Raw genomic sequence first — 16,016 nt, 5'->3', positions numbered from 1 at the left:
TGCTTTATCTGCCCATTATTTTCTGCTCTGACTTTAAGAGTGGTTCTTCTACATTACAGACTTTGTGGACATTCTATTATAATTTCACTTTGTCCTTCAAAACAATAGTATCAGTCCTGCTTGAATCAGGACCATAGCCTCATGCGATCCCACATGGATCAATAAGGTTTTATTTACACATGCAGCATCGCCACATTTTTAAAGTGGACCTCATTCTGATTTTACAACAGAAAGTGTGTCTGTAGTATATCAACCGTTACTATACAGTTTCATGCTCGTTCTGCATAAAGACTTGTGCATAATCTGCAGAGGATTATCCTACAAGCATCCACAAGTGTGTGGAATAATCCATATACTTAACAGGAGATTTGCAGCATATCTAAGAATCACACTGTAAGCATTTTGTTGAAGAATTGTTTTTACTAGTGTTTCATAACAGCTGTATAGCTGGGGAAGGAATGCCACAATTCTGTGGTTTAAAAGATCAATTTTGGTGATGGAATATTGATGTGGTTTAAAATTTGGTTTCTAAATGAACTGTTACTCAGGTGCTTGTGACTGCATAGTCTTAGCAAATTAAGTCCGCAATCCTCTATCCACTTACCTGGACTCAATGGAACTTACTTCAGAATCGACATGTATAGGTTTGCACTGCTGTCATGATACTCCAGAAATCTCAGACGAGTTAATGTGCATAAAGATCCATGCAGATACTTCTATTCTTCAGATAATATGCCTCACAGTGATTGTGTATCATGTATTTATAATATTTAGTAAGCAAAAAAGAAGGAATGAGCGGATTCACACATAGCTTTTGCTCCTTGAAACACTCCCATATGTGTAATGCCTCAGGGTTTAATTGTAATGGCTGCACGTATCATACAGAGCTGATGTAGCATAGCAGCTGAGAGACTGAATTATGACTCAGGAAGTCCCCAGTTCCAATCTTGCATCTGCCATGAACACGCTAGGTGGCCTTAGTCCATCCACTTTCACTCCGCCTCAGTCCCCTCCTCTGCGATATGAGATAATAATATTGATCTACCTTTTGGGGGCGGGGGTGGTAAGGATTACAAAATCTGAAAGCATTATACAGGTTTTAAGTATAAATATTATTAACATTATACATATTATTCAGGTAAAGCCAAGTGCGTGATAGCTAAATTAGCAAAAATAATAGCCTGTTACATCTCTCAAGATATACCGGTTGTAGGAGGCAGTCGTGCAGGTGAAGTCCAAGCACAACATAATAAACAGAAAAAGGAGCAGGGAGCAAGCTAAGGTAAAGATGAAAATATAGCCCAGAAATGAGTATACGCAACCAGTCTCTCCGAAATACTTTTTTAAAAATTAGGTCTTGAAAAACAGAGTTGGTCATTTTGCATAGGATGCTTAGAAACCTTTGGGACATGGCATTCAGTCTGTTCTGGACTGGGTTTCACTGTCCATGAAGGATCCGGTTTGCAGTTTGCAATTTCTCCTGGATCCACCTTTGTCATTAGAGGCTCAAGTAGCCTCAGTGGCACTGAATCCATTTTACCACCTTGGTTGGGGCACCCTCCAGACAGTGTGGGAGTTGGTGCTGCAAGGGGAAGGGGGAACTGGCAAAAATTGCTTCCCTTCTCCCTTCCTCCGGCAGTGTGTGTGTGGGGGGGTCACTAGATCCCAATTTCCTCCACGAATGCCCTTGCATTTGATGAGGGCAAACCTCAGTCTGATTCATTTTAAATTAAATAAGTACATGCTTTGGCACCATTCCTCTGTTGTGCTTTATGTAGGGTTATAGTCTGTTGAACACTTACGTTGGAGCAAATCCCAATGAATTCAGTGGTATTTAGTTCTGAGTATACATGGATGTGCCGTATAACCCCCCATCTCCGCATCGATACACAGTTAGCTGCTGAGCGCTGGTGGCCTTTTCAAATATTGTGGTAAACAGAATATTTAAATAGGGATATTCTGCTTATGTAGTTAACTTCAAAATTATGAAGCTGGAAAGCCATTGCATTACATTAGTGTATCACTTCTGCATGTAAATGTGCCTTCCTAGTGACAAGCACCTGTTGTCTCCTTTTGCCTTTGTGTTCCTGTCATTGCAAGTTATTATTTTAGCATATTAATTAGCTGCTAACTGTGGGTATTTCCTGAGTACTTTGTACACATGACATCTCTAATAAACATTTATTAAAAGAAGAAGATGGAAAATCTGCTTAAAGGAGAAAAGACCCCCTTGATTACATAGTTAGCTAGGAAGTTAATGCTAATGCAGATCATTCATCTCTTTTCTTTTGCTTCTGTAATATCCTTCTGCATAAAGACAGAGCGTTTTAAAGCAAGAGGAAAAGTCCTTCGGGGGGGGGGAACAGAAAATATTATCCATTTAATTAGGCATTTAATAATATTGAAATAAGATTGATTGCCTTGGAGAGTAATACATCTACATATGAAAATAAATCTTTCCAAACAGGTTTAGGTACTGTTTGTTCTCAAGTAACAAAGCAATAACATGATGTTGTAGTAATATATGTAGAAAAATAGTTGACAATAGTTCAAGGTTTGTAGAAGTTTAAGAATCCTACTTATTTAATCAATGAATTAGGGTGCAATCTTAATTAGGGTGCAATCTTAATTAGGGTGCATTCTCCAGCCAACATGGCTGGCTGGAGAATGCTGGGAGTCGTAGGACTTTTTTCTGTCTAAATGTGCATAGGATTGTGCGCTTAGCTGATTACATGCCACGTTTGCCTGTCATGATAAACCATGATTTATTATGACATGCACAAACTGCAACAGACCTTGGGGTGGTGCACTCCTGTCATCCCCTGGCCTCCTGTGCAACCAGGAGAACAACTTTGGAAGCTTTTACTTCTACTTTTCCTTAACCAGAACAGGATCATGGTTACCACTAACAACCCAATTTCATAAGCCCATGGTTTGATGTTGGCTTGTTATTAAGTGTCAGCATAAAATAAGGTATGTAGTGAAATTTAAAAAGCACAGGACAGCTTGACCACATATCGGTCTCCCATGTTCCTAGATTGATCGTAGCCCCATTTCCTCCACACTTCTTCTGGAGACGATGCCCCAAGTCTCTTGCCCAGCACTCTCCTTCCTCCTGTGTAGAGGTTGCGTGCTAGTCTTCATATTGGGAATTATGGATGAATTCCCATAATTCCCAATGAAGCATAGGAAGGGGATGGATCTGAATGACATGCCCTTATCTGCTTCACAAGTCCTAAAATGAGCTATCACTATCTGGCCTCTGCTGGAACAGTACTAAAGCTCAACCATGGTGGATCATTCAGTGATCTGCCCTGTGGCCTTTCTTTCATAGCCATACTTTTCTTTGATTAGCTTCCTGTTCATATCATTTTTTTTGGGGGGGGGGTGCCTTGCTCCCTGCCTATTTGTTGCCTTTAAGATATTCTTTGTCCCTTGGTTATAGTCCAGTCATGTTTGAGCCACGTGAATGTCCCCTGCATGCTGTTAGATCATTTGGGCCTCAGCCCTTATCTTCCTATTTTGTCCCTACACCCATCTGGGACTTTGGGTGCAACACCAGCCCTCTCACACTGACTTCTGGTTATCAGTTTTACATGTACCACAGAGCTTGTTGCTCTCCCCTGCTCTCCAGAAAGTCTTAATAGGCAGAAAGTTCTCCAAATCATTTTTTCACCCTTTAACTCTGTTGCATTTGCTTCCTGATGCCTCTCACTCTGCAGCAAAACTTCCAGATCAACAATTCCAGTTGAGCAGAAGCCTTTTAAAATATATGGTCAATAGGCTTGTTTGGTTGATCTACTAATAGACCAAGTAAGGGTTTAGCCTCGCAGAATACCATCCTGTCTGAATTAATGTCTTTGCCACTTTGCAGATGTCTTCCCTTTGCACAAAATCTTTCATCTGTGGGATACATTGCTACTTGGGAATTCTTCCTTCCCGTTCTGCATTGGAGTGGCTATTCTGCAACAGCTGAGGGACCGGCTTCTCTCAAATGGATTCAACGAATGCATTTTGCTCTTTTCTGATTTGCCAGGTATTAACATTATGTTTATTAGTCTTGTTCTGTTATGGTTTTTGAAGTTTTATCTTTGTACTTTTCAGGATTTCAATATAAGTAATATATTCCACCCTCAAAGGCAACCTATAAATAATTTTGAATAAATAAAGCTATCACAGAGGGAGATGGAAAGAGTTGGCATTGATAGACCCTCATGTTTCGCTGAACAGGATTTGAATTGGCAATATTTGTTGGTTTTTAGGGGAGAACAGCAAAATTGGATAGATGCATTATATGCATGTAATAATAGGAGAACATTACATTAATTGTGGGCGTACCAAAATATGAAACCATACATCTCAGAGTTCAGAGTAATTTGTGCTGGCCGCGGGAGTACCAGTTTCACTGTCTGTGTCAAACACCCGACCCGTTCTGGTGGTCATGATGGCTTCCTGCAGATCAAGAAGCTGGTGAGGCTGGGGAATCATCCCCACAGTTGTATGCCTTTCTGCAGTGCTCTGACTTCCATGAAACACAATGTGATGAGGCCAAGCTCCAGCCTTCCTCTTGAGTTTGGAGCTCAAGGAAGGTAGATCATCCCAGATGTTCACGCAGTGCTTTAGGGGTGCATGTAACCCTTCAGAAGGGTAGCGGGACTGCAGATGTGCGCCGCTGCCCAGCGCCAAGCTCAGGAAGCTGTCTGGGGCTCATCTGTGTCAGGCTGTGCTTCCAAGCCGCCCCAAGCACCACAGGCATGTGGACCAACTTTGAGGGACGATCTCCTGTCCCCCCTCCTGATCTAGACAATGTGCCAAATATCATGCTCACATACACTGATATTTAATTATGCAAAATGTTATAGAAAGAAAGGTTTTAAGCTTTATGCTGTTTCTTCTGGCAGAAGCCGAGGACTTCATAAAGGAGAGCTGGTATTTGTCAATACAGTCAATAAAGCAAGCACTTTTATTGAGCAGTTCTTCCCAGAATTCTGTAATCAATAAGCAACATCTCAGTGTCTTTCTGTGCATCTAGGCTGCCCCCTGCACCGATGTTTCCCTACTGATATCCCTCTGCAGTATTTGTCAGCTCTACTTATTTTTAATTCAAAGTGGCATTTTTTAAAAATGTCAAATCATTTTGTAATTGAATGAGAGTTGTAGTATAGTGTCATCTAGCTGCAGTGGTTGCACTTCATAGGCATTTAGAACTTTCACCTCAGGGTTTATACACACACATACATAACAACTAGTCACAAAGTGACAAGCCCTTAATATGCTCCAACCACAGCTTTATTTACAAGACCATAAATCAGAGCCCGAACAGTCTGAAGTATGGAGAAAAAGCAAGGACCGTCTTACTGTCAGTGAAAGAAACTCGGAATGCGATTCCCAAAGTTCCAACTATACAAGTATAATACAGTCATATATACACACACACAAACATAGCCATACTTGGTATTTGACATATCCACATATCCCTTGAACATCTGGTGTGAATCTGAAGATTAGAAATTAGCACTAATGTATAACCTTGCCTACCAAAACCTCTCCCTCACCTCTTTTGGTTTGGGTTGCAAATTTTCAAGTTTGTGTGAGGAGGCATTTTTATCAATGGTTCGGCTCTCTAATAAATTGATTTAATTTATGTGTTACATATTCTGTGCTGCTTCCATAATGGATCTCCAGGATCCCACACAGTCTCCCATCCACACACTGACCAAGACTGGACCTGCTTATCTTCAGCAAAGTGATGGTTCATGTTCCTTCATACCATAACTTAGGAACCAGTCTCTCTCGATATCAAGAGTACAGCAAGCCTCTCATCTTTACAGCACATTTACTATCATTTTTACATTAAACAGATAAACTTTTAACTACAGAGTACAAGAGCTTATTATACCACATAAACATCCACGCTCGGTTTTGTAGTGCCAGAGTCACACTAGATAGAAAGACTTGCACAAGGTATATATTCAAAGCTTAAGACATTGCATCTCTCCAAAATGATCTCTGTGTGACTGGAGGTCTGAAATCATTTTCTTTTTTGTTAACAAAAGCCAAAAATGGAAACCTTATCTTTATGAAACTATCTTGCTTGGTCAGCCCCCTAATCCATCTACTGTGATGGGTGCTATCTTAAACAAGATCTTCATTTGAGAAAAACGTTTCCTAGAATTGAACGTCAGCTTAGTATGGTCGTCCATGTCTTTTATATCTTTCCACTGGATATAGCACCAGTTTTCACACAACACAAGCATCTAGTGGTTTCTGCCTTACCCACACTTGAAAGATTTCAACAGTCGGCCAATGAGATCTCTTAACATATGGGATATTAACAGAGTTGCCAGGGTGTAAGACAAAGGAACCTGTAGCCCTCCAGATATTGTTAGATTCCAACTCCTATCAGCTCCGGCCAGCATGGCCAATGGTTAGAGTTTATGAGAGTTGCAGTCCAACAACATCCAGAGAGGGCCTCAAGTTCTACCTCTGGTAAAAGCAAAGCAGCCTACAGGCATCCTTTCAGCTAGCAAGAAAACAATACTCTCCTCCTCGCCAGCTATTACGCAGAAGATGATACCAAAGTTTCCAAAGACAATAGCTAATTTCTGCTAGTTGACCTCCAAGATGGATGAACCTTCCTTTCACATATTTTCAGAGCTGCATCTTATTACAGGAAACTCTGTTGCTCCTGCAACACTAAACTGTATGTAATTCTGAAATATATGAAGTGCTGTTTTTTTAACATTAGCAACCGGATTTGTCTTGATTTGAGTTTTTTACAAATAGTTTATTAAGCAATGTTTTGGGAGTGTTGTCCCCCTCCCTTTATCTTGAGCAGAACATTAAAATCTCCTTAGATGCAATTGAACTACCACTAAAGTCAATAGCAAAGCAGATTTTGGTTATAAAGGATCTGAATTGCAACACTTGCATTAGAGAATATCAGCCAGGTGCATGCAGACATTGAAAGCAGTTCTGAAATCCTAAGCAACTTTACTAGAAAGAAGGAGCCGAGCTACACATTATGCTATCTCATGGCAAACCGCTCAGCTCTCTATGTGTGCGTGTTTGAACGATGAAGCCTTCTCCAGAAGCTGTCCCTACAGGCAAAGGCTTGGAGAAGTGTCAGGTACTTTGCTCCTCATCATCCCTCTCAGGAAGATATTTGCTATTTCTGTTCCAAGAAAAAGACACAAGAGCTGTGTGTTTATGGAAGGATTGTTTTTGTCCCTACATATTCTTGAATCACTTGTGTTTGATGGCTTTGTCAAGGAGAAGGAGGCAGATGTGTTTATAAAACAGCTCTCAAAAATTCATCAAAGGTGAATAATGGTATTTGTGAAACAGAAGCTATACAAAGCTGCCAATATTTAATAGCTCGCAGCCAAGTATGGGATAGAGAAGCTGGCTTTGGTACAGCAGGAAAGTGATTTGTTAGCACACACCTGCTTACCAAAGATGTTCTGTAACGTCAAGGCCTGCAAGATTGATGCCATTGTAACTAAAGCTGTGAATCCTTTGATACATATTTTCCACTTCTGTTTACAAGTTGATCACAAATCCAAACTTATCAATTCTGTTTTTTCAGAACTAAGAATGAGGGAACCCCAAATAATCCTTGGTCATTATATAGTTATTTATATACTGTTCTACCCAATGGTGTCCCTCTACCAGTAGTAGGCTCTTTGATCCAGCATAGGCTTACATCAGTGGAATGGGTAGGGAAGTGATTTTCACCAGTTCCTCTCCCCCCTGTGCCTCCCCTTTCTCCAGGGAATTTTCACCAATTTTTGCTCCCCTTGCAGACCCTGCACCACCTCCCATACTCTTCCAGAGGGTTCCTCAACCCTCTGGAAAAGATGGGCGGCACAAGCGGAGGAGAATCACTTCTGTACCCATTTCGCTGACAGAAGCCTTCACTGGATCAAAGAGCCAAAGATGTATGACTGGTCTTCACCAGAATCCTGAACTGAGCCTGCAGTATTGAGGATTTTACCTACCTAAAGGATAGGGCCCAGAACAACAACATTAAAAACAAAAACAAAAAAGAGCTTCGGCTATTGGGCGGTATAGAAATGAAATAAATAAATAAATAAAATAAAAAGTTGCAATACACTCAGATGCAGCATTCTTCTGCCCTGTTCAGTAGACAGAAAGTATAAAGGGTTTTCAGCAAAGTGTTTCATTAATTGAAAACATTTTGATGTCAGGTGAAGAGCGGAATAGTATCTAATCTTTTAATAATAGGTAGGTCACAACATAAACTATAATCTAGAAGATGTACATTCATAGGCATGACGATGTAAAAGGGAAGGGCTTCTGCAAGCAATGTGTGTGACCTCTTGAGATGTTCCTTTATTCCTGCTGAAGTGTTAGGTGGGTTGTTTGTGTGCCTGGGGCTAGTTGTGTAGGATAATAAACAGAACGCTTTGGACAAAGAGGTCAGGCCAACGCTCTTAACATTAATTCTTTCTGAGAGTGACAAGCAATTCATCTGCTCTACATTTCCTCCTGGTACGCAGGTTTGTTTGAAAAGAGCAGGTTTCTGGAATGGATGAAATGATACACAGCAGACAAGTTTTACGAGCACATGCACTGCCATATTTATATACTCTTTTTACTGTGCTTTTCATGAAACAGTTTCTGTCGCTAATCACTTGTTTAGTGGGGGGTGGGTTTCCCTGTGATCTGTCTTTGCACACAGACTCTCAAGTACTTTGCTGTAAAATTCTCCCTTGTTGTCACCTGTGTGTCGTCTTAGACTTAGTGCTTTATGTACTATGCCATCACAGTAAAATATAGGCTGGAAGGTTTAAAATGGTGCCAGAGATTATGGAATCTCTCTGAAGTCAACGTGGCTTTGGTGTTTATCAGTTTGACAAGCCTCTTAAGAACGTAATACGTGACTGAGTAGTAGTGTGGAGTTTTAGGTTGCTCCTTCCCCTAAAGGTCCTCCATCAAGAAGATTAATGATTGGCTTAATGTTGAAAAATATGAGCCAACCAATTGCCAGTGTTTAGCTAACAGATTCCTTTCCCCACTTCATTAAACCTACAGGAAATAAGTTTATTAACCAGACTTGCTTAATTTTGGTGCGTAATCTTTAGACCATTTTCAGGCTAGATGGAGAGATCTGAGAAGCAAAAGGAGACTTAGCTATTTTTTTTTTTTATCTTTCCCAGTAATTTTACCTATTTCAATATTTTTATCCTGCCCTTCCTCTGTGGAGCTCAGGGTGGCATACATCATGTGTCTCCCCCAACACATGACACTTTCATTGTGAAAACAAGTCTATGAGGTGGATTATGCTGAGAGAGTGACTCACCAAAGGTCACCCAGTGAATTTCAGCAGTGATTTGAATCCTCATATCCCTGGCTGTACTGTAGTCCAGCACTGTAGTTCAGGGGTGGGCCAATTCAGGCGATCCAGGGGCCAACTTCTCACCCTGCCCCAGACTCCGCCATGGGCTGCACTCTTGTTGCTGCCATGGCAAAAGAAAAATCATCAGCAACCAGCTGTGGAGGCTTACTAAGGACAAATTTAGCTTGAAAAGAAGCAAACCTGCCAATTTGTTCTCGCTTTTTTGCCTATTTCTGGGGGTGACAGGAGGGCAGCTGGGCCATGTATTACCCACCTCTGCTGTAGCTACTAAATAATATCAGAAAATTAGGGTGGGAGCAAAGTCCTATTCAGACATTATGCTGACTGCATTGAATGGGTGCATCTCTATTCATGGTGGATGTTCAAGATACCCTCCCTAAATCTTCACATATCCTTCATAGTTTTAAATATTGCTGGGTGTGAGTGACACACAAATTTAGCTTGAAAAGAAGCTAAATTTGTCTTTAGTAAGCCTCCGTAGTGGTTTGCTGCAGATTTTAAAAATCTTTTTTGCCCATTTTTAGGCAACAATAGGGAGCAGCAGGGGTCACACTCTAATAGAACCCTAAGGCTGCAAACCTAAACATAGTTAGCTGGGAATATGTCGTACTGAACTCCATGGGACTTACTTCTAGCTAAGATGATAAAAGCATAAAGTCTTTGATATCAGTTGCATCATAATGTTGCAGATTCTTTCTTGTTTTCCGGAAGTGATTGTGCCACTTTCTCAAATGCAGCAGGCCACATAAATTCATGAACTTTTTCCCACTGGTGCTTTTGGTTTGCCTCGCAAGCTCCTTTAGCAACTGTAACCATGACAAAATGCATGAAGCTTGAGCTTCACATCACTTTAATAGATGCCATGTCCAACATTCAAGCTCTATCACACAAATACCATTTGGCTTGATTTTGCCCTGTTTGACTGTGATTACATTTGCAGACTGCCTATGCACTATAATTATGGTTTGCTGTTTAAAATATACCCTTCGCTTGCATTTGTGGTATAATTCTACTGTGACTTGTAGTGCTCAGTAATTGTCATTTGGAATTTCCACTTGCCTGCCTGTTAGTGTAGGAAAAGATTGTTTCTTGCTGCCTAACTAGATTGTATCACAGTTTACCTTCAAATCTTCAAGGGTGTGTGCTAAAACCTACAATAATTTCATTGAACAATTGTATATTTACCAAAAAGATGTACTATTTCTTTGCTGCAGTTTTTTTTGGTTCATTTTTCCCCTCTTTCATTTGTGCCTTGGTGTCCTCTCTTCAGAAATTGACATAGAACGATGTGTACGTGAATCAATCAACCTCTTCTGCTGGACCCCTAAGAGTGCTACTTACAGACAATATGCACGGCATCCTAAACAAACCAGTGAGGGAAACTGTACAAGAAGTTTAATGTCCTGTTTCTCATCAGACTATCAGGATGCACCTACAAGTGATCTGGTGAGTTTTTTTAGCTTGATGTTTTATTAAGTAGAGTATGGAATATAAGGTTAAGCATACCCTTGTGATATTAAGGGGGGTGTTTTACAATTGATATGTATTAAGTCACCCTGAGACATTACTGTACAAAAGTGAGAGATGATAGACACAGACAGACAGACAGATAAAAAGATAGAGATATTTAAGGGCCTCCAAACTCGGAGGTGGCCAGCTATCCAATGCAGGGCAGGCAGAGCACAGAGGGGATTCTCTCTTCCACGCTCTGGTCACCCAGCATATGTGGCTAGATAGTAAATTTCGGCTATCTAGCTGGGGCACATCGGAGCAGGGGGGAGGAAAACAGATGGTGCATAGGAAGCATCGTCATGATGCTTCCGCGATCTCTTTCCCTCCCCGACCCCAGGAACGCCCCCTATCCATACTGCTCTTACAACCACAGGGATGGGGATGAACTGCGCTGTCTAGGAGGGGGCAGGGGAGGGGGCAGGGAGTGAGATTTCTAGGAATGGAGCTCCGAGCTCTGGCTCAAAGCTCAGTTCCCAGAAACCAAAAAATCCTATGGCCGTCTAGACACTGTCTAGCAGCCATAGGATTGCACCCTAAAATAAATAAAATAAACAGAAAAAGTAAACTTCAGAAGCGTATGTTTAATGTTCCAGTCATGTCATAATTATCCAAATTAAGCATAATTGTACTGTGTACCTGTAACGTGTGTGGAACAGCTGTTGCCAGTAATGGGGATTAGAGCATTTGCCTGAATATTGAGTGTACTGTGTCACTGTGACTTTATAGACAGATGAGTTCTTAAGTGGAGTAATATGTTGGCTTTCTGGAATTTTGTGAAGGAATGTGTATTGAAGGTATAATCTATGAAAGACCATATAAACGTTGTATCAGAAAAAGGCTATGACAGAAAAAGGCTGTTGGAGCAAAGTGCTTTAACCTTACAAATGCTTTCTGAGTACTTTGCTGGTTTTTGGAGTGACTTTTGGAGAGGCCTGTTCAGGGTTACGTTTTGCAGAGAGTTCTGTGCCTATTAGTCTCCACCTTTCAGAAGCTCCTTCCCTGTAACCAATAGGCACAGAGAAAGTAAAAAATCAACTCAGCTATGCCATGTTTATTTGAATAAAGTATCTGCCTCCCCACTTGCTCTGTCACAAAAAAGGAAGGTAGACAAGGAAGTGTTGAGTTTACATAAGCACGGCACAGCCGAGTTCATTACTTATTTTCTCTCAGTGGTGAGTTGCACCCTCAAAACTAATACCAGGTTGAGAGCTCTTCCTGGAATTTACCACCTGAACAGCACTTGAGAAATGTGGAGTTGAATGAATTATGTGTTCCTGTAGCACAAGAATGAGTGGATTTAAATTGTATTGAGAGATTTCATTTAAGCAGTAAGAAATGCTATATAATATATATAATGTTAGCACTGATGTCTTTCCGCTCAACAGCCAAGCATGGATGTTTATATATTATGATTCCTTTTTTCATTCCTTTACCACCTGTTCAGATATTTATTGTTTGGAAATTGAAGTGCATCTCTATTCTTAATGAACAACCTATTTTAGTTAGCTAGCTGCTCTTGGCAATAGTACCTTTTTTCTATCTTCCCTGATTCCAGTCATTTTGAACTTTGTGCAGTTCTGTGGTTTGATACCCATGTGACCTTTATTTATGTTCCAGTACCATTTTGATCCTAAAATTGCTCTGAAGAATGTGCCAATGGAAGTACTTCATCTTGTGCCAGGGCTTCTCCCCACTCCTATTCTCCTACTGTTTCTGTTGAGTATAGCCTTTTATTTCTTTAACTTGGATTATTGAGGCCTAGACACAAAGCTTCTGAGTAAGCCTACCCTCCACTGAGGAATAATAGCAAAAAGGAACCCACCTCACCCCCTTTCATGGAATTTGCAAAATGTGCTATTTAAAATACCTATACTTTACTTTAGATAGCTTATTATATCCAACATGTTGGCTGCCAATTCCTTAAGAAGATAGCTTCTGTGTTAGTAATATGAAAATGTATCCCTGCTGTCTGGAAACATTTACCTATGGAAACACACTTTGGGGGAAGCTCTGCTGTGGAAAAGGTATTTTGGGGAGGTGGTGGGATGATACCAGATAACATATTGGAGCTTTGTCTGTTCCAGCCCCGGGATATGTTGATTTTGTTTGTTCCTTAGGGAACTATTTTAAATCTTTTGACGAGCCTTGAAGATTAACAGTTCTTTCTAGCTTTCACCATTTTAATTTATTTATTTTAAACTTTTTATCCTGTTGGAAGGAAGAAATAACAAAAACATAATTACTTTTTGCAGTATCCAAGGGTGACTGCCCACAAGCAGCCAGCCCCGCTGATTCCGCTGCACAAATGAGGCCCAAGCGAGATTTTGTGCCTCCAGGGGCAACCTGAAATGAGTAGAAATGCTTGTTTCTGGAACAGGACAGTTCAGCAAAGCATGCATAAGGTGCAGGTTGGCAGAGCTTGAAATCAGCAGGGCTGGCCGCTTGTGGAATGGGAGCGACAGTGGACTCTGCTTGAGGACGGTCACCATTGGCTTTAGTGTGGTGTTTTCATACCTGCTTTAGTTTGTTTTATTATTTACTTTTCAAATTTATATACTGCTTAACATAAAAAATAACAAAGCAGCATAGAGTAGAAAATACAGTAATCCACAAAACAATATAAGAGTTCAAGATAAAATGCACATCGATCAAAAAGGTATATAGGTAGAGTCATACTTCAGGGAAAGCCTGCCTAAACAAATAGGTCTTAAGCAAGCATCTAAAAATCAACATCATACGTCTGATCTCAGAAGCTAAGCAGGGTCAGCCCTGGTTAGTACTTGGATGGGAGACCACCTGGGAATCAGGCTTCCTGCACTGAGCAGGGAGTTGGACTCGATGGCCTTGTAGGCCCCTCCAACCTTATGATTCTATTATCATTACCAAGATGCCTACCTGATGTTAATAGGGAGGGAATTCCACAAAGTAGGTTCTGCCACACCATAAACACCCTGTCCCATATAGCCATAGAGCTGACAGAGGGAGCATGAGCCATTACTACAAGTGCTTCCCCTGATGACCACACAGTGACTAGGCAGGGTCATACCAAGTAAGATGGTCTCTGAGGTAGTTGTTCAATACTGCGGAAGAAGAACTTTAAGATATATTTAATGTAAACAATATTTTAACTTACCTGAAGAATGCACATTATAATATTGATGAAAACCATATAGATGAAAACCAATACAAAGAGCCCAGTCCTATAATTTATTTATTGTATTTATGTATTTATTTCATTCCTATACTGCACAATAGCCAAAGCTCTCTCTGTAACAGATTTACCCGTGTGTTTTCACGTATAGGTGTCCTCTCACTCACGTTTTGAGGCTCACTTTGAAATTCGTTTTATTATTGACATGACTATATTTTCTCATTAAGGTCTATCTCACTCATTTTGAGAATAGGGTCCACGTTCTGGAAAGGCACAACATCTACTTTAAAAAACATATATATTGTTACTAGAAAAATAACTGAACCTATTCCATTGAATAAGACTTTATCCCTATGAGCAATTCCTGTTTCCTCCTTGAGGAGTTCCAGTGGCAACAGAAATGCAAAGAAACAAGGCAACAGACGTTGCCTAGATGAGACGTTTGCACTTTCTGAGCCAAGTAGCAGCCTTATCAGCAGAACTCCTTTGGTACTCCACGATTCCCTTCACACCCCAACAGACTCTGACTTTTATCAGCTTGACACTGGATGTCTTATTTATAAATTGTAATTCCTTTCATGCCATGAACACTACTTCCCCTCAGTGTGTTGATCACTTCCTAAGGTAAACTCCTGAAGCCCGTTAACACAGAGCAAAACAAATGTTGATGGTATGTTATACAAAGGAAAAATAAATACTCTTTCAGCAATGGGACTCTTTTCTGTTCTGCTTTTTGTGTGTGTCTTTCTCCATCCTAGCACATGCCGTACCTCAAGAAGTGCTTGAAGTGGCCTCATTTCTTCTGAAGTGGAAAATAATTGGGGTTTCTGAGGCACCACCACAGCTTATGAGTTTACTATTGCAAAACATACATGTCAAGAAAAATAAGCCAACGTTTCATTGTTTTTCAACTGTGGGTTTCTGAGTTATGTGGATAACTGCCCTCAGAAGAAAGTTATTCAAAGTTCTGCTCTGTGTCCACTTCTGTATTCTTTACTGCAGACAGGGCTGGCCCTACCATTAGGCAAAGGGAGGCAGATGTCTTAGGTAGCAGATTGTAGATTAATGAAAGGGTCAATATAATGATTTGGGAGAAGGTGCTAGATGGAATGTAGTCCTAGCAGTGTTTTAGTTTCCCTTAAATATTTGAATGATTTTAGGTTAAAAAAAAAGAAAAAGATGTGATGGAAACAAATATTTTGGCAGCTAAATACCACACAGTATAGTGTTGTTTCTAGAGTGTTACTGTTTATTTCATGCCTCAGTAAAGATGCTATATATTTTATCACATACATAGTATACTTCATCTTTAAAAAGAGTGAAAATAGCCCTACAGTGAGTATTACATTTCATATATAGTAGAGAAATAATCCTGGAGGACTAGTCCATCGGGCATACTAGCCCTCAATGCTGACAGCATTATAGACCACATAAAGCTCTAAAGTAGATGCTTCCCTCATTTCCTCCTATGATACGGTTAGTTGTTGTTCCCCAAGGAAACAATACTATCAAACAAAAAGATAGGAACTGGTATGAACTACCATAGACTAATGAGGCTATTTACATTTTTCTAATCTCCTTGGTTGCCACATTTCCCTTCCCACTCTTTTGATTAGCCGGTGAGGGCTATGCATGTTTGTAAGAGCAGCCAGATTGCTGTGGAGTTTTGCAACAGATTTATTTCCTATGTGTTGGGAAGAAGTGGCTAACCTTTTTAATGAGAGCGGAAGAAGCAGCAAATGGGTTTTTGCAAGCCACCTTTCCCCCACCCAACCCCACCACCACCATGAGTATGAAGGGTCAGAGTTTTCCAGCATGATTTGCAATTACGTACAGTTACCTTATTTCAGATAAAAAGGATGAGCATTGATCACACCAAACTTCTGAGGCAACCAGCAGCACTTGTTCCGCATTGTCCAGAATGCAATTATTCATTGAAAGCTGGTGGGTGATATAAAGATGGTTGCTTGA

The 16,016-nt window shown here is 40.5% G+C and overlaps 1 protein-coding gene across 8 annotated transcripts in view; it reads left to right on the top strand.

The window, feature by feature from the left end:
• The window catches only part of TBCK (TBC1 domain containing kinase), a 126,834-nt gene that overhangs the window by 84,122 nt on the left and 26,696 nt on the right, over positions 1–16,016 (top strand). For all 8 annotated transcript variants that reach the window (XM_084855793.1, XM_084855787.1, XM_084855794.1 and 5 more), the window contains 2 exons: positions 3,875–4,036; positions 10,653–10,828. In XM_084855793.1, coding sequence (XP_084711919.1) covers positions 3,875–4,036; positions 10,653–10,828 — 338 coding nt within the window. The remainder of the gene's footprint in view (positions 1–3,874; positions 4,037–10,652; positions 10,829–16,016) is intronic.

The sequence above is a fragment of the Heloderma suspectum genome, chromosome 5 (assembly GCF_057233095.1).
Source record: "Heloderma suspectum isolate Gila_16-S chromosome 5, 16-S_ref, whole genome shotgun sequence".
Lineage (NCBI taxonomy): Eukaryota > Metazoa > Chordata > Lepidosauria > Squamata > Helodermatidae > Heloderma > Heloderma suspectum.
The sequence above is the reverse complement of the archived record's forward strand: the minus strand, read 5'-3'. Positions and strand labels throughout refer to the sequence as shown.